The sequence below is a fragment of the Rhinolophus hipposideros genome (assembly GCF_964194185.1).
Source record: "Rhinolophus hipposideros genome assembly, chromosome: 12".
Classification (NCBI taxonomy): Eukaryota; Metazoa; Chordata; class Mammalia; order Chiroptera; family Rhinolophidae; genus Rhinolophus; species Rhinolophus hipposideros.
The window spans coordinates 77,170,985-77,195,540 of NC_138058.1; the positions used below are offsets into that span (position 1 = coordinate 77,170,985).

Here is a 24,556-nt window from a genome sequence, read left to right on the forward strand (position 1 = left end):
GTGACGCACCGCCAGCAGGTGTGACACCACCTGGGAAAACGGTTGATGGGCCTCACCATGTACAGTTAAATGCATGTGGTAAATGATTCAGGAAGTGAAACCAGAGCTCCTCCAACGATTCAAACCACACAGAAAGTGACTATTTTCTTTTTCCGTTCCTTTCCTTTCCTTTCCTTTTGTATAAAATAGAACTTGAACATACGGCGCTGTTGTCCAAAGTTACATGAGAGTCTGTTTTCTGTTCTTCCAGGAATGGGATGCAGGCAGTGTGTCACTCGAGGTGCCAGGGCCTTAATTCCTCACGTACAACAAATTCTCAGGGCGAAGGGACAGAGTGAGCCCCCCAGGCTCCATGCCATGTGGCCTCTGTCACAATGACACCAGCTCTGTCCTTGCCATGGGAACATAGCCACATACAACACCCAGACCAGTGAGCACAGCCGGTCCAAATCAGACTTCATTTACAGCACTGGAATCTGAGCTTCATCTAACTTCCCGTCATCATGGAACGCTACTCTTCTTTTGACTACGTTTCGATCATGTGAAAATGACTGCCCAGGAGCAGAGTGGGTGACCAGCCCCAGGACACAAGGACGTAAGGACGGGTCCCCAAGGGGCCGTAGGTTTCAGACACAGAAATGTTCCCGGCAACACAGGTTAAAGAAGTAAAATGTCTCAATAAACCGAAATCTGTTGAGGGAACAATGGCCCATGACATTGTCGCAGCCGCAGCTGGAGGAGTAGCGGCAGTGAAACGAATAAAACGTCTCAAATCACCTCTGGTCACGTCCACGGTCCTGGCACCCACTGACAATAAAGTCGTGGCACAACCGATAATGTGGAAGATGTTTAGGAATCTTCTCATAGGTTAAACTTGGTTCACGCTTACATTTTTTGAAATGTTTTAGGTGTTTTGGCTGAGCCTAGGACATCTTTCCTTCTACAGATCTTTCATATTAAACACTATGACTGTCAATGTTTCCTTAACGTTACGAAACGCTCAGTTCCAAATAAGAGGGAATTCAACAGCTTAAAATGTACTCAAGTTTCTCTCCTTGTTGCTGGGACCAAGTCCTAGAAAGTGCCACGTCGGCACGGGCTGTGTGAACACCAGGTCTGATCTGAGCGTGGCCGCCGCCAGGGACCCATGCGTGGCCCCACACCACGGACAGTGAAGTGCTCACATCGCCGCGGCCCAACATCCTGTCGTCGCCTCCGAGGCCATGGTAGACGCGGCTCCTCACACCCTAGTAAACGCGCCCTCCTGGAGACACCGCCGTGAGCCTTAAACTACATCTATGACGTCACAGCACAGACACAGATAACACCTCCACCATCAGGTCACGCTCACACACCTGTGCGATCGAGCCACCCCTACCTGGGCACGCGGCACCTGCCCGCCCCGCTGGGCACCCAGGCGTGAGCGGGGCCCACACACACATCTGGCTCCCTGCTCAGAAAGCGGTCCTGTTCCTTGTCCCCATTTCATATGACAACATGGGGAAGAGGCGCGTTTGCTGCCCCTTTTCTCTCATTGGTTTTTTGGGGGGCGGCGGGGGGGTGGATGGGATAAAGTACAGGGGTCTTCCTGTGGAGAGGAAACAGGTAAGACAGAAATAGGTCATTCATGTGTCCACGTCACCTCAAATGCTGCCTGCAGTCGTGACAAGAGCCCTGAGAAAGTAAGCGTGTCCCCAAACAGACGCAGACCCACTAAGTGCACTGACCTGCTACTGCTGAGCCGCGGTCCAGACACCACACACACACCCTTCAGACCTGCAGGTTCCCAAGGATTACGCAGCACTGTTTCAGCCTGATGTAACTTCATGATTCCAGGAATTAACAATGTAAGATGTGTTCATGGAACTCGCGTGATAATAGCCGACATTTCCATTTCTGGTTGAGTAATATCTGTAATGTCATCTCCAAGCCGACGTGTGAATTCTGGAGCTTGAAGAACTTTTGCAAGATTTTAACACCACTTCCTCTTTTTACAATTGGAGAAACTGAGGCACGGGGATTGACTGGCTTGACACTGCCTATATTTTAAAACGCAGCATAACTGAAAATTAGAAGCCAGCCATCCCTAGTTTCGCCACCTCCCGCCACTCATGTGTGAGACACTCGGGCTAAACTGCCATCACGAGGAGAACGTAGAAGTAACCAGAAGCTGGCCAGGAGGGTGATGTCACGTCAGTACCACTGAGGCAGTGAGAAGAAGGAAAATCTTGTCAGCAAGTGACGTGACGTGTCTGTGTGACTGCCTGTAAGTCAGGTGTTTAGAAGAGGAGTTACCTTTTACCAGTGATGTCAAGCATGCTCTGAAACAACCCAGCTTTATTTTTAAAAGAAGAAGACCCGAGTTTAGTATTGAGTTACCTCACCCTGGACAATTCTCCAGTAATCATAGCACATCAGCCTTCGCTTTAACCACAAAGTGAGCGACAGAATAAAAACGAACTGACAGAAACACATACAGCTTGTCTGCACAGAGAAAATCTGGTCAGAAATCAGTTGAGTACAAAGCGAGCTGATGATCACATCGCATTCTGTTTACTGAGAAAATTTTCTCCGCTTTACGGTGAGGACGACGATTATTTTGAGTTAGTAACAAAAGGCTAAAGACGTCAGTGGTGAAAACTGAAACTGAAACCCTACGAACATCACTCCCTGTGACCGCACAGACTAAAGACCGGATTTCCGTCACACGACAGTAACGTCAAGCGCTGCTAAAAAGAAACAAGGAGTAATTTTCTAAAACATTAAAATTTAATGTTGTTGCATTGTTTAGGGAACTTTGCTTGGGCACTGCTATTCGGCAAAGTTTCGTTTCCAACAACGTCTGCTCCGCAGTAGCTCGCATCCTCGATAAAGTAATTTGGGCCAAGACAGGCACTGATTAAGTGCAGAGTCTGCCCTGGGAATTCAGGGCTCTGCAGTGCAGTCTGCACTAGGACTAAATGAAAGCGAGAAGCAGAACGATTTATAGTCACTCGTTTGAGAAATAACTAAGAAGCTAGGTACAAAGAAAAAGTCATGTTTCCCCAGATTCACACTAAGCACAGAGCTTGACTCGGGAAGTTTCCAGGACAAAAATCACGGTCCACGCACGGTGAGAGCTCAGCCGCCACTCCAGCAGCCGCCCTCGGAGGCCTGCGTGACTCAGGCCAACTTGGAAATTCTCTGAGAGGCAGTGTCCTGCGCCCTCATGTTCCCCTCAGGCCAAACCACGCAGATTAAAATATGAGAGGGGGCTGAACAGTATGCACAGAAATCCCGGCATCTCTTCATGCGTCGCTAAACCTGAAACAATGACAGTGTCACCTCTAGTAAAACACAGGTGCTAAGGACTCGGCTGCTGTGCTTTCCTGTACCCCACCAGGCCACCTGTGGCTGGACGCACAGTCGGGGTCCAGCACCCAGCCCCCCACACGCAGGGCGCCCTGGTTTCCGTCACCCGGTTCTCAGCGACCACAGCAACGTCTGCTCCACAAACCTTCTGGAACTCCTCTCCCCTGGCGCTCAGTCATGGTCCTGTGTCAATGTCCTAAAAAGCCTTGTTACTAGTCCGCGTCCTATCATGTATTCAGCCAGCTGTACTGAGCGTCCACCAAGTGACAAGCAGGCATGGTCAGCGTGAGTCACAGAGAGGCCACAGTGCTGTCCCATCCAGGCTGGTGTCCAGTGACTAGCAGAGCCGCAGACACATGCTGTTTATAAAGGGCCTCTGAACGGAGGCCTGGGGAGGCCTGGCCGGAGCGTTCAGGAGAGGCTCCTCCAAGGAAGCGGCCTGGGCTGCAGCCTGAGAAGGAGGGGGGGAAAGACAATTCTGGGCGGAGCAAGAGGCAGGCAGATGCCCAGGGGCTGCAGGAGGACACAGACGGGCATCGGGGCAGAATGAGGGGAGGGCAGAGAGCAGGCGGGAGAAGGGAGGTGCGTCCGCGCCCTCCACACAGAACCTCACTGGCTGGTGAGGACGTCACCCCCCAGAGCGGCACTCGAGGCCTCTGGAGCCTTGGGCTACACCCACTAAGTGCAGTCGACTGACCTCTGACAAAGGAGCTGAGACTGTCTCTTCAACAAATGGCGCTGGAACAACTGGACGCCACGTGAAATACAATGAATCCACACACAGACCTCATGCCCTTCACAAAAATCAACTGAAAATGAGTCAGAGAACTAAATGTGAGATGCGAAACTATGAAGTCCTGGAAGGCTACACAGGAGGAAACCTGCACGACCGTGAAAGGGGCAGCCGAGAAGCTGAACTTCGTGAGAATTAAAGACGTCCGCTGTGTGGAAGAACCGTCAGAAGGGGAAGGCAAGCCACAGGCCGGGAGAAAACATGTGTGCGAGACACGTATGAAGAAGCGCTGTTATCCAAAATGGACAAAGAGCTCTTAAAACTCAGAGACAAGAAAACCAACCACCCAATTAAAAAAACGAGGCAAAGACCTTAACAGACCCCTCACCAAAGAAGACATGCAGGTGACACACAAGCTCACATCCTGTGTCCGCAGGGAGACACCAATCAAAACGAGCAGACCCCACCACACACCCAGCAGAACGGCCACAGCCCAGAACCCTGACGTCACCAAGTGCTGGCAGGACGCAGAGCCACAGGAACCCTCAGGCACTGCTGCTGGGGACGCGGAACGCAGCAGCCCTCTGGAGGCCAGTTTGCTGGTGTCCTACAAAACTAAACATGGTCTTACCGTATGACCCAGCACCCGTGCTCCTTGGTATTTACTGAAAGGAGTTAAGGACTTATGTCCACAAAACTCTGCACACAGATGTTAACGTAACTTTAGTCATAATTCCCCAAACTGGGAAGCAAGCAGATGCCCTCCAGTAGGTGATGGATAAACTGTGGCACATTCATACAACGGAATACTATTCAGGTAAAAAGAAATGAGCTCTCAAGTCATGAAAGAATGTGGAGGAACCTTAAATGCACAAGAATAAATGAAGGAAGCCAGTCTGAAAGGGCAACATACTGTATGACCCCATCCTACGACATTCTGGAAAAGGCGAAACCATGCAGGCAGTACGAGGATGGGTGGTTCCCGGGGCTGGGGTGGGGAGGGACGAGCCGGCTGGGCTCAGAGGACGTTTAGGGCAGTGAGACTCCTGTGTGTGTTACAGTGATGCATTAGGTCCTTATCCAAAGTCCCCTAAATAATGCAACATACATTACATTAACATGTATTAAAATTCCCAATGTCAGGAGTGTATCTTTGAAGGTGTCAGAAATAAACATTGTATCGAGAAAGTTTTGTAATTGCAATTTGATTATGGCTTCTGTTCCATTTCTTTAATTTCTTCAATAAGAATCTCTATCACTTTTTTCTATCATTTGTTCTATCTTCCATATCTCTTTTTTCTCATAATTTTATATGTTCTTTTCCTCTGTATTCTTAGAAATCATAGTTTTGTCAACATCACTAATTTGATTTCTACATGTTTTCTGCTTCTGACTTATTTCTGCGAGTGCAGAAGTTTTTCGTTTCATAAAAAGTCATTTGTTTGCTTTTCAGTCCAGCACACAATAAATTGTGCTGTGCTCTGCAGGACAGCCTCGGACGTGCTTTCCTTCCCCTGCCCGGCTCACCCCACACACTCACCCTGGCTGAGCCAGGAACAGCCGGGAGCCACACGACAGCCCTCGTCCCCTCCCCGACGGCCTCAGTACAGCAGTCAGTTCCCTCCCAGCCTGCAGCGAAGGGCAGCGTGAGGTGTGCAGTGTCTCTCACTCGCCGATGGTTAGAAGGACCTAAGGGCTTGTTCTTACAGCTGCTGCCTGGTCTCAGGATTCCTGGGAAAGCTGAAGCAGCCTGCCCCCCACCCCTTCCCCAGGAAGACACCGTTCTGCAGGCAGCCGGGACACCACCCCTGCATGGTGCTGTTCGGACGTTCGTGGGGCAGACACATTTTCCAGGCTCCAGGGTACCTTCTAGGGCTGGCTCAGATTGCTGGGCTTTTGGGGGCAGGGGGAAACTGCCTCACATCCCAACACATGATTATTAAGTCAAAAGCTGTAAGAGGATTACGGCAAAGAAAATAAACCAGGACTCGAGTGAGTTCCTGAATGCAAATATCCTAATACAACAGATCCACTGGGGCACAGAAATCATTAGAGGCTCATCGATTTGGAATAAAGCCATAGGTTATTTTTTTCAAATGTTACAGAACTGAAATCTCCATCCTCCCTCCCCTCTTCCCCGGAGCTTCCATTAACATGTGACTATTTCACAGCCACACATGACTTCAGGACTGAATCCTGTATGAGGTACTGGCTTCCCCCTGAAACCCAGACGGTAACACTTAGATCAGACTCACAGGGACGTGAGCTCGAGTTCCTCAAGCTGTCAATGGGCTCCGTCTCCAGACCTGACCTGTCGGGTCACCGACAAGGACATGCAAATTCCAAGCATGCCATGTCTGTCGATGTCAGTGTTTGGCTGATGTGAGTCTCGAGTGAACAGGAGAGGGGAAGAGGCCAGCAAACTGTGACAGGGTGCAGGGCACCCAAGTCTCTCGTAGGACATGGCAGACACCTCCTCTCAGCCTGTAAGAATGAACGAGCTGACGGCTTCACCTTAAAAGCAGACTTGCTCATTAGTAAGTTACTAGCTGGAGAGTAATTTCAGCCTATAGGATTTCTCTAAAAGGAACACAAACTTCATTAAGCTCACTTTCCAGGAAAAGTGCACCCACTTTTTCCTCTGACTTAGGAGGACGTTTTCAAACCAAGCCCAGTGAGTTACGGTACACCAATTCTACTGGACCGGCCCCAGCGCCGCCCTCTCCCTCTGATTCCAGCGAGAACACGCATATCCTGGCAGCAGTGCTTGCAGCAAAGGACAGGGTGTCCATGGTGTACAGGTTAGACAGCGTGCAGAGCCACTCTGCTTATGACGCAGGAGGCCAGGATGACGTGTGTCCGAGCCGAAGGCCGAGGTTCCAGGTGGCCGGACACTCACCCATCGTGAGGGAAGCTTTGGACGTGCAGGCTGGAGACCGGGGTCCAACACTGACAACTGCTGTTCTGCTGCCATAACCTCAGCGTTTACCAAAGGACCCATCACTGCCTCGCCCGGAACACTACCTGCCGGAGGTGAGGCCGGCCCCAGGGCTGCAGCAGGGGCAACTCGGATGAGACGGCTCGCGTGGCAGGACGAGTGGCCAGGACACAGGTCGGAGGTGGCCAGGGGTGGGAGGAGCGCCTGGGACAGGAGCTCGGCTGCGGGAGGTGGGTTATGCTCAGCAGAGTGGTCTCCACAGAGAGAGCAGAGTTCCTGCCTGACCCGAGCAGGACGTGAGGACAGAGAGGCCCCTCAGCTCAGGGCAGGGCCTGCACGTCCCATTTCCATCACTTATCAGGACGTTCTTGTCCTTTTTCCCATTAGCATGAGTGTATGCTATTAGCCAAAAACAAGGGGAAAACCTTTGTTCTGTTAAAAGCACGAATTTGATAAAGTTTCACCTTTAAAATGCCAAACACTCAGTGACAACGCAGCTCACAGAAAACATCTGCCACCGGCCACAGGCAAGGACAGGTGTCACCCACCAGGCTGGGGCAGCCCATTGCGTCCCCTCCTAGTCACACCAAGACTGGGCCTGTGTCACCTGCCGTCCTGCCACGCACGGCTCCACACCATCACCCTCCCCACTTTCCAGGCCCCAGGGAGGAGGTGTCCTGGCAGGGACAACATTTTCATGTCGCCTCTCCCCATTCTCAATGCAGTCTGGACTAATTTCTAAGGAAAACTGACACACGCCATCGTCTCAGTGCAACCAAGGAGAAGCAGGACTGAGCGCCTGATAACGTGGGACACCTGGGACGCCTGGCAGGAGCTCGGGTTTCCTGCAGGGGCAGGGGCGGGACAGCTCAGCCGGCCTCCTGCAGAAACGGCTGTGGAGGGTGGGATGGGAGGGGGCGGCGTTGGCTGCTGTGACTGGGATAAAGTCCCTCAGGAAGGACTGGACTCCGCAGATGAAATCCAAGCAAATGACCTATGATGGCTCCTCCTCCTGGAGCCTCAGCTGGTTGGCCCTGGTGCTCACAGAGGCCCGGCGGGGTGGGCAGAGTTCTCCACTGCGGCTCTTTTGCCCCCCCCTGGTGGGCACAGCCCCACGACCTCCAGCTCCTCCGTGACCCTGGCTGCTTCCCAGTGCTGCCTGCGTGCACCTGGCAGGATTCTGGCCCAAGACATTCGCTCCCCTGGCCTCTGTGCCCTCGCGCCCTCAGTCACTCTGAGGAGCAGATTAGCAACGTGTGGGCACCAGGCTCGGGGACGACAGCCGCCAGTCTGAAAGCACAGCTCCCACCCCCACTCCAGGCAGGAGCCGGGACTGTGTGACCAAGGCCACACTTACTGAGCTACCGTCCCAGCCAGAAAGCCAGCAACAGCGGTCAGAGCCCCCTGGGGGCCTGCGTGAAGGAAGCAGCCCTCCTGTGCTGACCTGGAAGCTGTGAATAAAACAGAACCGCGTGAACAGGCTTAACATAAGTTCTGTTTAGGGGATAAGCCTTGCGATTTTTAAATGTCGCCCGGAGTGGTGGCTCAGATTTTATGTTAAGGCATTGCCACCTCCAGACCTTAATCCACAGCGGCCACGGACAACCCAGAAAAGCAGACAGTAGGTCCACAGGCACGTCCTATGTGTTAGGGACGCGCACACAGTGTGGCTGCATGAGCACAGGTCAGCCTCTGCCGTCTCCGTAGCCAGGTGATCATGACACATGCAGGTCAGTGGCCACACGTGGAAACACCGATTGTGCTCACGTGGAGCAGGCCGTGGAGCAGGCCAGGACGAGCCTGGGGATGTGTGTGCACGTGCGTGTGCACGTGTGTGCAAAGTGCGTGTCATGCATGTGCCTGTACGCGCACAAGTGTACGCGTGGCCTGGTGGGGAGAAGAAGGCGGTGAGAGGAGAAGAGACACTGGCCCAGAGGACGGGCCACCGCCAGTGGGAGGTCCTCCCTGCTGTGACCAACGCCGTGCGTCGTGCGTCGCCACTCAGGGGACGAGAGGACGCGTCCCGTGGAGAACACCGCTCCGTGGCTCGCGTGGGTGTCGGTGTGCCCGTGTGGGTCACACGCCCGGGTCACGGTCCTGAGAAGCCGGCTGCAGGAGGAAGCCCCGCTGTGTCCGGGCGCGGGCCGTGGAAATCAGAACCGGCGCGGTCCTGGCGGGGGGCCCACGCCGCGGAGGCGGTCGCGCTCGCGAGGTCCGCGTGCCACGTGGTCAGCGAGCTCGGCCGGCCCCGCAGCCTCTCGCGGCCACGCCCCTCCAGGACCACGGCGCGTTTTCCCTCGTGACGTGGGGCCTCGCAACGCGGCTCCGCGCGCAGCCCCTCGGCCCGCCGCCTTCAGACACACGTGGCGGGAAACGAGCTTCAGAACCAGCCTCCTCTCGGGAACACAGGTGACGAGCCCAGCGGCTCTTCCTCTTCAATTCGATTAGGAAACACACGCGGCTTCGACCGTCCGAAGTGTTTTCTCTCTTGTTGGCGGCGCCCCGAGGACTCAGGGACACTCGTGTCCTCGTGAGCGCACCTTTCACAAGGGCACCAGGCAGAACACTGCCAGGAGTTATTCACCATCAGGTGGTTTTCAGTTTACTCACCGCGGCTGCGTCTTCCCGTCAGCGGTTACTGCACAAACTGACACCACAGGACGCTTCACCATGGAGACGGGAGGACCGCGGGTGGAGCCGGCCCCTCGCTGCCTCTCTAGTCGTGACTTCCTGCGGAACTCTATGGCAACTTCCGGTGGGTGGGGTGCGGGCGGGGAGGGGCCAGCTGGGAGGGGCCAGGTGGGGGGGCCAGGTGGGAGGGGCCAGGTGGGAGGGGCCAGGTGGGAGGGGCCAGGTGGGAGGGGCCAGGTGGGAGGGGCCAGGTGGGGGCAGCCCGGCCGAGACCGCCCCCCTGTGGGCAGGCCCGCGTGCCTTCTCTTGACCGGCTGTTTTCTTTTCTTTTTTTTTGTTTTTCATTATTAGTTTCAGGTGCACAAGACAAGGTGATACTTAGACGTTCATCATGTATATCCCTCACACTGTGGACCCCCGCCCCCCGTCCACTATCCCTCCGACCTCGCACCGAGCCATCACATTATAGATATATAATTATAGTTGGCATTCATTAGTGTTCAGCTTCAGGTGTGCAGCGCAGTGATCGAGCAGCTACGTCGCCCCTGAGGTGGTCTCCCAGATGGGACACGTGTCCATCAGACACCCTACAAAATCTTTACAACATTATTCATTACGTTCCCGAAATTATTTTCTTTTGGTGGATTATCTGGAGAATTATTTTAGCAGACGACATTACTATGAAAATAATCTCCTCTGCTCCCCTGCAAAGAAGAGCCTTCAGCCTGAGTAGTAACTGAAAACTCCACCCAACACACTGGACGGAAAGGGGCCACGGGTTAAAGCTGACGAGCTCAGGAGACTGAAAATAACCACACAGGGTGGCGTGAACATAAAACCCCTAACTCAGCTGGGCCATGGCGGGAAGTCACATCCTCGGCCTGTAGCTCCCTTGACAAAGTCAGTCTTTACCTGAAGTGAGCCTGTCGCTGTCTTTCTGCATCTAAGACGACAGACCCTGGAATGTCAGTCATCCCTTTCCAGACCCCCCAGGGGGCACACCCCGCCACACCAGAGCAGGAAACTACAAAACCCCTCACTGCTACCTTGTTCCCCAAACACCATCTCCACGTGCTGTAAAATGCTATTGACTGTCCTGTACCCACTGATGTAAAACAGGTACCTGTCTCTCCAATTCACTTTCATCCAATCCCACAGACTTCCGCACTTTGCTTCCTCCCGCCCCCTTCATCTACAACCAATGGATTTCATGTAACCTTCCTCCTCTGATGCTAATGTACAAAATAAGTTGCAGAACGGCCATTTTCCAGAGCATTTTCTCAATCTGTTGAGACTTTGCTTCCCAACAATTGTCGTCAGTTTGGCTCAAATAAACTCTTACAAGCTTTCTCTTAGGCTGGATGTTTTTTTGTCAACAATACTTAACACTGGTTAGACTGGGGGCATGATCAAGAAGTAACGGAATAAAAACAAGGCTGACCTGACTCTTCAGTTTTAATCTAAGCATACAAGTTCCATGCAAGTCACAGATGCTCCAAAGGAGTAAATGATTATAAAATGATCTAATGCTAAAGAAGTCCTTCCAATAGAAATTTTGAATAATGATAAATCTACGAAGTTCTTAACAAAAAAAAGTGGCACGGTGCTTTATCATAAAGTTATTTAATCTAATTTAAATCAGATTATTACCTCTTGTGTAAATTTCAGCAACAACTGTTAAAAGGTGGCAGTGTTCTCTGGGCATTCAATGGGTTACTTGCAAATATGACATTAAGAGTTAGAAGATCTTTAAGTGGAAAACCACTCTAGCAGCTGTTTGAAAGAAACCCACACATTTGCATAACAAGTGGGATTGATTTGTTCCTATTCTTGCAGTTTTGAAAAAGGGAAATGACTCTAAAAAGGAGACCAGAAAAAGACCACAGACTATGGGGTGGTTTTCCTAAAACGATTTTTGAAGACAATATCTCTTAGCAACAAAACCACAGACACCTTCCAGCTTCCCCAAAAGCAACCTGACAGATGGCAGACGTGACGTGACGTTTAATACACAATCACAAAGACAGAATGGTCCCAAAGAGGCCAGTGGACTCGGGGTGGTCAGTGGCACAGGACAGGAGAGCCGCTCTCTGCGTCCTTCAGCCCCCTGCCCCGAGAGCTGTCAAGGCCTCTGCAAGGGGGCTACCAGCCCTCTCCTTCAATGGCTCATCTTGTTGCCTATGCCAGACATTGCCAACTGGTAGTGAAACCACTGTGACCTGACGTCTGTCCTATTAGGGCATTTACGCCACAGGCAGCAGCTTGTGCTGGAACCAGGCTTATCTCCCTCCCTTCACCCGCCCCAGGGAGCCAGGGGACCCATCCACGTGGAGTGTATGGCAATATTTGCATTACATTTCCATCTCTCCTGCCAGACTGCTGTGAGCAGAGGTTCAGCTGGTTCCTAGTAATTCAGTCACCCAAGCCTTTTTACAGATGAGGCAACAACAGGTGATAAGAGGAAACAACAGGCGATGGGAGGAAACAACAGGCGATGGGAGGAAACAACAGGTGATGAGCACTTTACCAAAGTGCTCAGGTCAGACAGGGACCCAAGGCCTTCACCCCAAAACCCATATCTGCATTTAGCGGTAAAACATCCTTAGTTACTAGCACCCCACATTTCACTGAGGAGTCACTGAAGGCAGGTACAGGTTCGCCTTCCTAATGGAACATTTGTTTACAGTCACCTCCTTTCTCTGCTGTGAGCAACAGACCATGGGGTCAACCCTGAGACACACGCTGCCATCGTCGTGGACCAGGCATAGCAGTGTACACATACTTCAGAACTGCAGGTGAAACTGAATCCCGAAAAACATGACAGTGCTCAGGAAACAAAGCGAGTGTAATATAAGCCTAACGTTGGGGAAAAGAGGGAAATGCTATTTCAGGAGATAATGCCGGAACCCGGCAATTCATAATTCCACAGGCTGATCCTACCATCCTGTGAAATTCTGCTTCTCTGCCATGTGATCCTAGAAACTACCTTCAACAGGAATAAAACAGGTTTTTATCGTGTAGACTGAGCTTTGAATCAAAATGTATGTAAACAGATGAACTGATATAACAAAATTCATGATGATACACTTAAAGATAAAACATTTAGAAAATTACCCATTTCAAAGGAGACTCCTATTCCACATGGCTCATTCCACATGGACATCACAACAAAGACTTTCTATAAAAAGAAAACGTATTTTATACTATAAGAAACTACATTTTAATAATACAGAACATAATCTGATAATCTAAAAGAAATAACACAAGAGAAAATAATGTAACATAAAAATAACAATACAAAAGATAATGTAAAAGAAAAAATGATAAAAAGAAAATAATAGAGAAAACAAAAATGAAGTGAGGGCCGGCCTGGTGGCTCAGGTGGTTGGAGCTCTGTGCTCCTAACTCCGAAGGCTGCCAGTTCGATTCCCACATGGGCCAGTGGGCTCTCAACCACAAGGTTGCCAGTTCAATTCCTCAGTCCCGCAAGGGATGGTGGGCTGCACCCCCTGCAACTAAGATTGAACACGGCACCTTGAGCTGAGCTGCCTCCCGGATGGCTCACTTGGTTGGAGCTCGTCCTCTCAACCACAAGGTTGCCAGTTTGATTCCTCAACTCCCGCAAGGGATGGTGGGCTGCGCCCCCTGCAAATAGAAATGGCAACTGGACCTGGAGCTGAGCTGCACCCTCCACAACTAAGACTGAAAAGACAACAACTTGAAGCTGAACGGCACCCTCCACAACTAAGATTGAAAGGACAACAACTTGACTTGGAAAAAGTCCTGGAAGTGCACACTGTTCCCCAATAAAGTCCTGTTCCCCTTCCCCAATGAAATCTTTAAAAAAAAATTGAAGTGAATTTCCTGGGGATATGAAGCATGTCTCCTTTCACCAGAGGTATTAATGCTGAGCCCACATTTTAGAAAAAAATCACAAACACAATCCGCTCCACAGGGGAGATCCCTGATGAACCGGAAACCGCCCTGGGGTGCAACGACCCACCCTGAAGGCATTTTCAGGAAATGCAGCCTCCAGCTTTCCGCCTGCCCACCTCCTATGCCCCAGGGCCATTCCAGAGTGGGCAGTACTTCACCTGCTTCTGAACCTGAGTCCAATACGGGCTGCACCGGCCTCTAGGGCCCCAGTGTTTCCTCCCCAAAGGGTACCTCACAGGCTGCGTCTCAGGCAGTGAGCACCGAGGCTGGGGCGTGTGAAGACTCGGGTCGGCTGGACACACAACATTCACTCAGACTCCCTGGGTTTGTGTGTTTATTTTTAAAGTTAGGGTGAGTTTTCCATTCTATTCTAAAATATGTAAGTATATTTGCATATTATATTTATGATATAATAAAATGTCTAAATGACTTCCCGTCTATCCATCTAATCTCCAAGTACACTTAGCTGTATTCATTCTGTCTTTGAATAACTCCCTCTACACCCCAGTTTGAGAAACACAGAGCTGGCCGTGTTGGCCGTTCCCGGGTCCAGGGGCACAGGGGACATGCTGGCTGCAGCGTCATACCAAGTCTCCTGGGGTCAGTGAGAGTGACAGATGCTACAGATTGCAGACAGACCCACGGGAGGACGGCATCTCATGGGTGCCCAGCGAGGGCCTGGTGGATGCCAGCCCTGCAAGCTGCCACAGAAACCTCAGGGGACGGCCGCGGCCACACTGAACCCACCTGAGAAACCACGACTGAGCGCTCCTGGCAACGGGGTGACCAGAGGGAAGACTCCAAAGACTGGCGCTTCGGGAACAGCGTTTCCGCCTCTGGGTCACACCCGTCAGAGGGAGGGAGAGGAAGCACCCAGGAGGACTGGTGCTGGCCGCACACCAAAAGCCGACGGTTGTGTCATGGAAACCCATTCACAGGGGACAACAGTGCAGACCCGTTTGATACAAGAGAATATTAAGCAGGCACTGGACGGTAACTGACTATCTTAATAAAGTATAAAATTCTTCATGTTATAATGAGAAACGCTAAAAAGCAGGATAAAACTGTATCTAAGGAGTGAGTGTAAACGCATAGAATCTGAACCGCGGAGGAGGAGCGGCCGCACAGGCCACTGTCCAACGTCCTCCACACTTCCTACCCGGAGACATGAGCTCTGTTACTGTTCGCACAGCTGTCAGAGCACGAGGGGAGGACAGTGCGTCAACCACAGGAGGTGACAGAAGAGCAGGATCTGCCTGCACCCCACTCCTCTCCCTCCCCCACTCACCCCAAGGCCAGTGCGGCCGTGGCCATGAGTCCACAGGGAACCATGTGAGCAGGGGCCGCTCGGCCTGCTTGGGGGTCTTCCCCACCTGGGCGGCAGGTACAGCACGGGCCCCTGGAGGGTTTCAGACCAGACGGGGGTCACTCTGCTCCCTCCTTCCCCTCCCCCCGCCCCCGGAAATGGAAACTTCCACTCTGGATGCATTTTCATCCCACCCTCACAGAAAGAAAAGGAAGGCACAGGTCACAGTGTAATTTGAGGGAGCGCGGGAAGGCTGTCGCTTTAAAGCCAGAGCTCCCAGACTTTCCCAGACCAGCTGGTCTTCACTGGAATGAGCTGAGCGGTCCTGGGTGCGACCCATTGGCCCCCCAGTGACCCACACACCCCTGAGCTGGAGTCCACCACTGTCCTGGGTTTCATGTCCTTCCCTGATAGGAAAGCTTTTCACTTTCACCTCCTTTCCTTTTTTAGCCACCAGCCTTTTCCTCTTCATTCTATTAAGTATTTTGTTACTTAGTTTAATACACCGTGTTATAATTTTTCATATCAAATTTAAACTGCGTCATCCAATTTAGAATTTAATTTTTAAAAATATAATGAAATCTTATCTAAACATTGCACTTCTCATTATAATTATATATTATTACAGACTTTTTTTTACTCCATTTGGTCGTTAGAAAGAATAAATGCATTTGTTTACAGAGGAGGGGCAGTTCACGTGTGGTGAGTGTCATTACCCACCCTGCCTTTTCTTCTGTTCTTTGCATTCTCCCTGGTGCCTGTAGGATGGGAGATGGTGCCATGGGCACGGAGGTGTGAGGTGCACAGCCGACCTTGGGGCCACATGGGTAGGGCCCAGCCGCCCTCGGCTCTGCCTGCCTCACTGCCAGCAGGTGTGAACAGAGTCCACACCTGACTATTAGGAGAATGAAGCTGTTGGGATAGGTCAGAGCTCACAGCACACAGTAAGGTTAGCGATCGTGCAAACATTTCTAACTGGGGTCTGTGCTGAATACCCCTGATTCCGAGGGACGCACTCCTGCGAAAACTGTTTTCTCCACCTGAGAAGATGCAGTAGTTTCCCAGGGTGGAGTAACCACATGTGTACGAACTTGGTGCCTTCTGACAGCAGACATTTGTTCTCTCCCAGTTCTGGGGGCCAGAAGCCCAAGGTCAAATCCTTCCAGAGGCTCTCGGGAGGGTCCCTGCAGGTGCTACTGGTGCAGGCGTCCCCTGGAGTGTGGCCGTGTCACTCCAGCCTCTGTGTCCTGGTGACGCCCTCTTCTCTTGTCTGTGTGCAGGCCCGCTCTGCTCCGTCTCATGAGAATGCTGTGTTCACAGGTCACTCAGACAACTGGAGAGCCTCCTGTCACAACCCTAAGCTGAATTCATCTCTTTACCATTCGAATTTCCAGGGGTTATTAGCATAGCTTCATGGGGACCACCATTCCACTGACTACGGAAGACATTTGACAATGGAAGATGACGGGCAAAACCCTCCCTAACTGTGGTGAGTACCTTCCTAAAGAAAATCTCCTAGTGAGAAAACTCACTGCAACTAGTCACAACACTGCTAAACCCTGGGGCAAGAATCCGGTAGAAACAGTGACTTATGTGTATTGTATAGAGTCACATGGCACTGGGTTGTTCTTTTCTAGCTAATAAAGAAGTATGTGCCATGCCATTAACGGTAACTGATGTCACAGACCTCCCCATGTCACAATGTATCCCATACTGAAATGCTCCCATTAACACAAAACCCATCAAACTGCCCAAGATCAAACTCTGGGACCTGAGCTGTCGGGGTTGTTCTTCCTGGGAACTTAGGAATCGCTCTGCAGGTTGTACCATGATGATAATGCCCCCTTGAAGTGTTTAATAGCGGCAGTGGAAATACTCTCATGAACAGCCATTTCTGCACCAGGCCATCACTAGACCCCACAGTGCAGGCTCTCCAGCTCTCCCCCACACGGGAGCCACAGAGGCATGTTCACCTGTCCTGTCACCAGGACTCACACACCAGCATCCAGGTTCCCTGTGCCACGCTGGCCACAAACACAGTTACCCAGAACACACATGGGCGCGGTGCCCGAGAAGGATGGAAAGAGAAGTCAGCAAACTGAAGTAACCTTGGCCAGACCGCGGAGGTGACAGAGAGCTGCAGGTCCCGGCGTCCCAGAAGGAAGCGGCCTCGCTATGGTTCTGGCCACAGGGCTGTGCTGACGCGAACGCAGCTGCCGGTGGGGGGGGGTTCCGAGCTGCTGGTCGCAGCCCCACAGGCAGTGAGGAGGATGACATTTCCAGCCGTTTAAATTTGAAACCAGGTAGGTTTTATCACTTGTTACATTCACTAGAAAGAAACGCGACGCTTGCAGGTGTCCACCAGGTCTCACCGAGCCCTTCCCTTTCCCTGAATGTCGAATCAGGGCTCCTGCATGATCCCCAACATTCCACATCCACCTGTGAGATGTGGCTCATTTCACCCATAAACACACTGGCCCTGGAAAGAGAACCTGCTGTGTCTGAAGGTGAACTGGGCTCATCAGAACCATTGCTCACCAAGTCGCGGCGGCTCCTGAGTAGGAGCAGGTCCCAGCGCTGGGCCTGGGTCTCCCTTCCCCTCCATCCTGGCTGTACAAGCAAAACAGAGCACCAGCTCTCAGCGCCCTGAGCCTGGTGTGTGTGTGTGCACGTGATAAATGTGCATGTGTGTGTGGTATGTGTGCAAGCAGTGTGTGTGCAGGTGTGTGTGCACGTAGTATATGTGTGTAGTGTGTATGCACGCAGTGTGTGTGCAGGTGTGTATGTGCTGGTGTGCGCACACAGTGCGTATGTGCTATATGCGCGTGTAGTGTGTGTGCACATACATACACCGTGCATGCTGGCTGTGTGCTGGTGTGTTTGCACGCACTACGCACGCCCCGCTCCCATCAGCAGCCCCACAGGAGTGACTGCGTGCGCCGGTCCCACCCCACGGACGCTCAGCGCTGCTCCGCCGCGTGCCCATCAGTTCTCAGCGTCGCTGTCTCAGGAGGCTCCTCGGGGGCCTTCCACACAGGTGCCCACGTTCGGAGGCTCCTCTGTAAGTACGGATGACAGTGGCCCGGTTAACATGTCCTTCTCTACCACAGCACCCTTCTCCTTCCCTCACACCATAAAAACACGCAACTGTTTCACGTGTTACTCTTTGCAAACCCTGACCTCGCCTAAGGGTCTGTGGCCACATCCACACGGTGTCCCCATGACGCCCAGCAGTAATTCCATGGTGGCCACAGGAGTGACTGCCGCTGTCACTGCTTCGCACCTGCTTTTCCAGGACGGGACTTCTGGGCGCCACCTGCTGTTTGTGTCACCTCTAGTTCCCAGCACAGGGCACGGCATCCGGCAGGTGCTTCAATGCTGCCGTGTAAGGGGTGTGTGTGTGTGTGTGTGTGTGTGTGCGCGCACATTTATATGTACAAAGCACTTCTCCCAGTGAAGCCATATTGCACCATCACAGTCCCCACTCTCCAGGGTCAACCTCGAGGCTGAGAAAACCCCATGGGTGTCCCCGCCATTCCCTCCGCCAGGTCCCCGAGGCAGTGACATCTCTACATTCCTAGTACACGAAGGCAGAGCTGGTCTTCTCTCCCTTGTTCCAAGAACCATGACAAGTGCACTAAAACCAGACGGGTTTCTTTTATCAAGACAACACGAACCTGTGCTCACTCGTCAATGCTGGCAGGTGTCCCAAAAGGGTCGTCCCTAAGCCCCCTGCTTTTGAATGTCCCCAGTTTAAGGTATGAGGACTAAGCTTGTATTTCTAAGTAAATGATGAAAACCTAAGTTAAGAAGAATGTTCTCTTTTAAAATCCTAATCTTTGCTAAATTAAGCCATAGCTAATTATTAATAATATTTACAGGATCTAAAACTCTAGACTCCTTAGAAAACAGAAACTATATTACTCAATAATTTTAATTGAAAACTCACGTCATATTCCCAGCACTTTTCAACAGCACTGAAGAGGATGTGTGAGAGAAAAAGCGAAGGTTAGGGCTGACGGGTGACGAGGTGGCTTCGGTCCTGGGGGTGGCTTCAGGGGTGGCAGTCGGGCCTGGAGATGGCCCGGGTCACAGAGGGGGTAGGGCTTCGCATCTAGTCAGATACGGAAGGGGTAAGACTCCCTGCGCCTTTCAGGAACATTAGCATGGACGGGGAAAGGCGACACCGAGTGTTCACTGACAACAACCCAAAATCTTCTGTCCAAAACTAGGGACTGAATGACAATATGCAGTCACCAGTTGGGTCATAATGAAAAGCACATCCAGTTTAAAATGCAGATATATTTTGCCATGAAACCCTCATGTATTTTTCCCTCCCTTGGTATTTTTAAAATTTTCCTATTTCAAAGGAAAAAAAACACCTGTAGAATATAATTAAATAGTGAGTAATTCAGGGTTTGGGATCAAAGATTCAAAGCAACCTTCAGCACACGCTCAGCACGTTCTTCCGGTGACAAAGAAGGCTGGGGACGCTGAGCTCCCCAGTCTAGCTGAGGGGTCCGGGTTCTCCTGGATGGCAGCCCGCCGGCCACATCCCACCTCCACATGACTCGGAGCAAGCCTGCAGGGCGCTGGGCGTAAGGCTGGGCTGCAGACAGAAGCCCTGGAGAAGCTTCCAGAGCTCCCTTCCTGGGCCTGAGGCGACCATCTGCCACCTGTGGTGACAGGCGGGCCAAACACCAAACTGCTCTAATAATCCTGCGGCCAACACCCCCCTTAACAGGCAAAGGAGTGCACTGCTGTGTCCTCATCCCCACAGATCTCCTCCCTTCAGCCCCATTAGAAAGCAGCCCAGTGTCTGAATTCGTAACTCGTTAGTTACCTTGATGGAATAGACTTCAAGGTTGCCTCAAGTCAGCCTCTCTCAAAGTGTGTTTTGTGGGACATCCTGGGAAGTAGAACTAAACTCGAGTTGAATTGAAAAGGCTGCCCCTGTATTCATGCATGTACACAGACATGGAGAAGGAAAAGGTTGCTGCACACCTATGGCTCGGGAAATAAGACAATCTAAACATCTGAAATTTTCAATGCGTCAGCATACTTTTCTAATCTGGACCTTGGTAAAATGTTCACTAGCAAACATATCTCCTGATCAAATCAGATCATTCCCCATGTAAAAATGAGTGAATCTAGCTTATGATGTCATAGACATCACCAGAAATTGCACAACGGAAATCAAAGATGAGTCAGCAAGGATGAGAACCGTGGGCCAGAAGAGTAACACTCATGCAGAGCCTTCCTGGGAGGTTCCACGCTTTAATTCTCTAATGCAGCCACTCACATCTCTAGTGGGCCATTAAGTGGCTCCATTACTAACACACAACACAGTCTCGCCGTGAAGTTGGCAGCTCGTCACATGACACAGGACATGGCTGCCTCCATGCACCAGCCCAACACTGAAGCACTACTGGTACTGAGCCACCAGGCTCCCTGTGCAAGCCGACAGCAGTTTGGACTGTGAAAGCTGCACCCTCTGTCACACTGTGCTGACGGCTCCCTCCAGGGTATCCCACAGGACACAGATACAGTTAGGGACACAGGTGTAAGAACTGGCTCGACTCAGGAAAAGAATACGATAGGGGACAACTCCCCACAAGGAGAGAGAAGAAAGAAGCTCCAATACCGAACAAGACACATTCAGATTTGGCCAAATTCCCATGGTTCAAACAAGCAGTCATAAAGAATGTGTTGTATTTTTGACTACAGGGGAAAAAAAATGTGACTAGAAATATAATGGGCTTAAAACAACTTTTTGCCATTGTTTTTCTAATTAGAATCACAAAGTTCTCTTTCTCAGCTGAAATGACTAAATGACTGCAAATTCAATGAGGTTATGGATACTTACTAATAAGAAAATCAGTAATTCCACATGGTTGCCTGGACCCTAGTCATTCCAGTAAAAATGAGTGGCCACGAGAGTTCATAATGCAGCAACACGCAGAGACCTTTCCCATCAGATACTCAAATTCACTGTGTGCTGTGAATGTCCTCGGCTTTAAGGACGGATGTGTGGGCAGGGTACTTCACCCATCCATTTTCAGTAAGAATGTGAACCTCCCACCCAGTGGAGTTCAGAGGCCCACAGAACACACCTTATCATTTAGGAAACCACACTTATGTTTGCGCTTAGCACGCTCTGTTATTCTAATATTTGGCCTTCAGGGCTTCAAAACTTCCTTGCAAGTACAATTCACGGGTTGTGTCATATAATCCCAGCGCTTATTATGAAGAAGCACTAATCACATCTTGTAGCAAACTGGTGACTAGAGCCACCTGGGCTGAGGCCCTGAGTCGTACCTAGAAGCGTCAGCACTGGCCACACAGGGAGGCGGACCCCAGGCATCGCCGTTGCTATGTTGCTTCAAAAACCCAAGTCACTGCCCATAACTCGTCAGCTGGGTCAGTTATGCAGGATGACAAGTCCACTTCCAGTCTTGCACTCCAGTCACAGACCTTGTTGCCAGAGCGCCTTGAGCTGGCACACAGTCCCACCCATGGGAAGGTGTCGTCTCAAAGCCACACACAGTAAGAAGGCATGTCCCTGGGGCTCCCTGCTGCCTGGAGCATGAGCGTCAGCTGGCCAGATACCGCCGGCTGCCGGCCACCTGCCACAGCTGGGCGCGCTACAAAGTACCGCAGAAATCACCACGAACTTGACACAAACTTTAATTTTACGGTTTTCTGGGAATTTCCCAGAGTAGTAAAACTTGATGGAAGAGGCACCTAACTCTGCAGATTTAAAAACAAGAAAGAAAAAAAAGGAAGCCGTGGTTGCTGCTACTACCCCGGTTGAGAAACATCACGAGCAACGAGATTTACAAAAGCCTGCCACCGCGTGACGCCTGCCGGCCGCTCGGCTCCCCTAAGGACGCGGCTCAACGCGCGGCCGGTGGGTCCGCACCGTCATCCTGGCACCGAGGGTCTGCGGGCAGCACACGCACAGGGGCCTAACGCGTTCGCGGGAACCGCCGTGTCCGTGCCCTGGGCCGAGAGAGACTCAGTTCTTGGCTCTGCTGTGGGAGGCACTTAGAAGTTTTCCTGCAGGTTTGAGCCAACGTTTCCGCCTTCCGTCAATCAGCAGTTCAGTTATTTAAAAATAAAGGGGGGACAGGGGCTGTTTTGGGGTAGGGACCAGCACAGACCTCAGAAAATAGGAGTATGACTTCCCCCAAGTCCCGGGCGCTGGCTGGAGCCCCCAGCCCGCAGAGGCCCCCGGGTCCGCGCCGCCCACACCCGCCCCGCACCTGCTGGGGCCCCAGGGACCGCTCACACGAAGGCTGGCGGGGCGAACCCCAAATACCCGATTCCGGAAAGTCCTAGATCCTTCGGCCTCCAAAGCCCCTGCCTTCAACACGCAGCCCTTCAAGACATGAAAGAGCAGCGCCCCCCCCCGTTTCCAATCGGGTCACCGGGTGGCTGCCCACGGTGCCCAGGGTCCCTGCGCCCACCCGTCTGCACGAGCCGCTCCGGGAGGTGGGGAAGGGGCGTGCGTGAGGAGGGGTCCCGCGTGACGAGGGGTCCCGGGTGAGGAGAGGACGCGGGTGAGCGGGGACCCCGGTAAGCAGGAGCGGGCGGGGGCGCGGAGCGCTTCACTCACCCGCATCGGCAGCAGTAGGCGCCCAGGGAGCCTGCGGGGACCGGCCGGGGGCGGGGGGCCCTCGGCGCTCATGGCCGCCCACGCAGCGCGCCCCCTCCCCGCGCAGGGCGAGCGCAATGCCGGGGCCGCGCGCGAGCCCCCGACAGCCCCGCGGGCGCCGCCGCCCCTCTCGGCTCGGGCTCTGCCGGCAGCGGCAGGAGGAGCGCCGGCCGCGAGCTCCGCCCACCGCCCACGATCGCCGCCCACGCGGGCCCGCCCCCGAGGGGAGGGGCGCGCGCTTCCACCCGGGGGGGACCAGCGCGCAGGACGGCCGGACGGGGGCGGGCGCTCGGCGGTCGGGGGCGGGCGCGCCCCGTGGGGCAGGTGGGCGGCCGGTGCTGCCCCGCGTGGTGTCCCCTTCCCGCCCCCCTCCCGGGTTAATTGGATTGGGTGCCCCCACCTCCCCCGGTCTACAGCCGGGCGCTCCTCGGCCTCCCCGACCTCGGACAGTCCCAGCCCGGCCGCTCTCGGGTCCCCGGGAACCCGCGCTCCCCCCGCCCCATGCACACGGGTCTCCCTGTCACACCAGGGCTGACGCGGGATCCGGGGACTGCCCGGCAAAGGAAAGCAGAACAGTCAACTCTTTGCCGCCCACCCCTCCCCGCGTGCGTCCAGATTCAGCCCCAACCTACAGGCTCCCGCCGCCAAGGGGGTCGCGGCGCGGGCCCTGCCTCAACAGCCCCCGCACCCTTCCTCCCGCAGAGTCAGCTGATGGGCTGATTCCCCTTCTTGGTTCAGATTTGAGCCCATAGGCCTCGCAGGACAGGGCTGTGTAGACGCAAATCATCTTCATTTAAAGTAAGCGGGAGTTCGTTTTGGATAAATCTCAGGAAGTAAACACGAAAACACAAAAAAGCAGCAAGCACGTATTTTCCTGCGGCGCCCGGCCCCGCAGGCGTGCACCTGTACAGGGTTCCAGCTCAGCACAGCGATGTCGTTCCCCTCCGAGGCCAAGACATGCCCCAGCTGGGACGTGAACCAGCTCTGGAGTAGAATGCCTGACACATGACACACACATGTACGGAACATATAAAGACACTGCTTTTTCTGACCCCTACCTGCTTTTGTTTATTTTCCACCTTTAAGATATAATTGACATGTAACATTGTGTCAGTTTAAGGTGTACAAAGTGTTGATCTGATTCCCGTTTATCCTGCAACATTATTGCAACCCGAGGGCTAGTAACACCTCCATCAAGTCACATAATTACCATCTCTTTTCATTGGTGAGAATACTTAAGATTCACTCTCTTAACAACTTTCACGTATGTAACACAGTATTGATATCTACGACCACCATGCTGCATACACGATCCCCAGAACTATTCATCTTATGACTGAAAATTTTTACCCTCTGACCAACATCTTCCCATTTATTTCCTGCACCCCCAACCCCTGGTAACTGCCACTCTGCTCTCTCTGAGTTTGGATTTTTTTAATTTTCCATATATGAGATCAAACAATATTTGTCTTTCTCTGTCTGACTTATTTCGCATAATGCCCTCAAAGTTCATCCACAAATGGCAGGATTTCCCTCTTTCTCATGGCTGAATAATGTTCCATATGTATGTATATTCTTCATCCTTTCTTCCATTGCCAGACCCTTCAGTTGTTTCCATATCTTAGCTACTGTGAATAATGCTGAGATAAGTTTGGGAGTGCAGGTATCTCTTTGAAATTCTGTTTTCATTTCCTTTGATCATATACTCAGGAGAGGGATTGCTGGATCATGTGGTAATTCTATTTTAATTTTTTGAGGAACCTCCGTACCGTTTTCCATAGTAGCTGCACCAATTTACGACCTATCTGGACTGCTGCGCAGGACTGGGCTTCTAACCTAGATGCACAAGGAGAATTAGGCTTTCTAGATTTGTCTCTCCTCTGCGCCCCCATCTCTCTCCATTTCTGCACAGAAATCTATTGGAGCCTAACACTCGTTGGTTTACTAGAGCATAAGCTCTTGAAGCACAAACATTAAATCTTCTTTTTATCTTGGCGTGATGCC

At 52.3% G+C, this 24,556-nt stretch overlaps 1 protein-coding gene across 6 annotated transcripts in view; it reads right to left on the minus strand.

Annotated features, from left to right (window-relative positions):
- Window positions 1–22,710, minus strand: part of SNTG2 (syntrophin gamma 2) — a 160,402-nt gene extending 137,692 nt beyond the window's left edge. For 4 of the 6 annotated variants that reach the window (XM_081068248.1, XM_081068251.1, XM_081068249.1 and 1 more), the window contains exon 1: window positions 22,514–22,710. In XM_081068248.1, coding sequence (XP_080924374.1) covers window positions 22,514–22,585 — 72 coding nt within the window. In that variant the 5' untranslated portion in view covers window positions 22,586–22,710. The remainder of the gene's footprint in view (window positions 1–22,513) is intronic. The other 2 variants (XM_081068250.1, XM_081068252.1) reach the window with 2 other exon arrangements.
- Window positions 22,711–24,556: the final 1,846 nt, after the last annotated feature.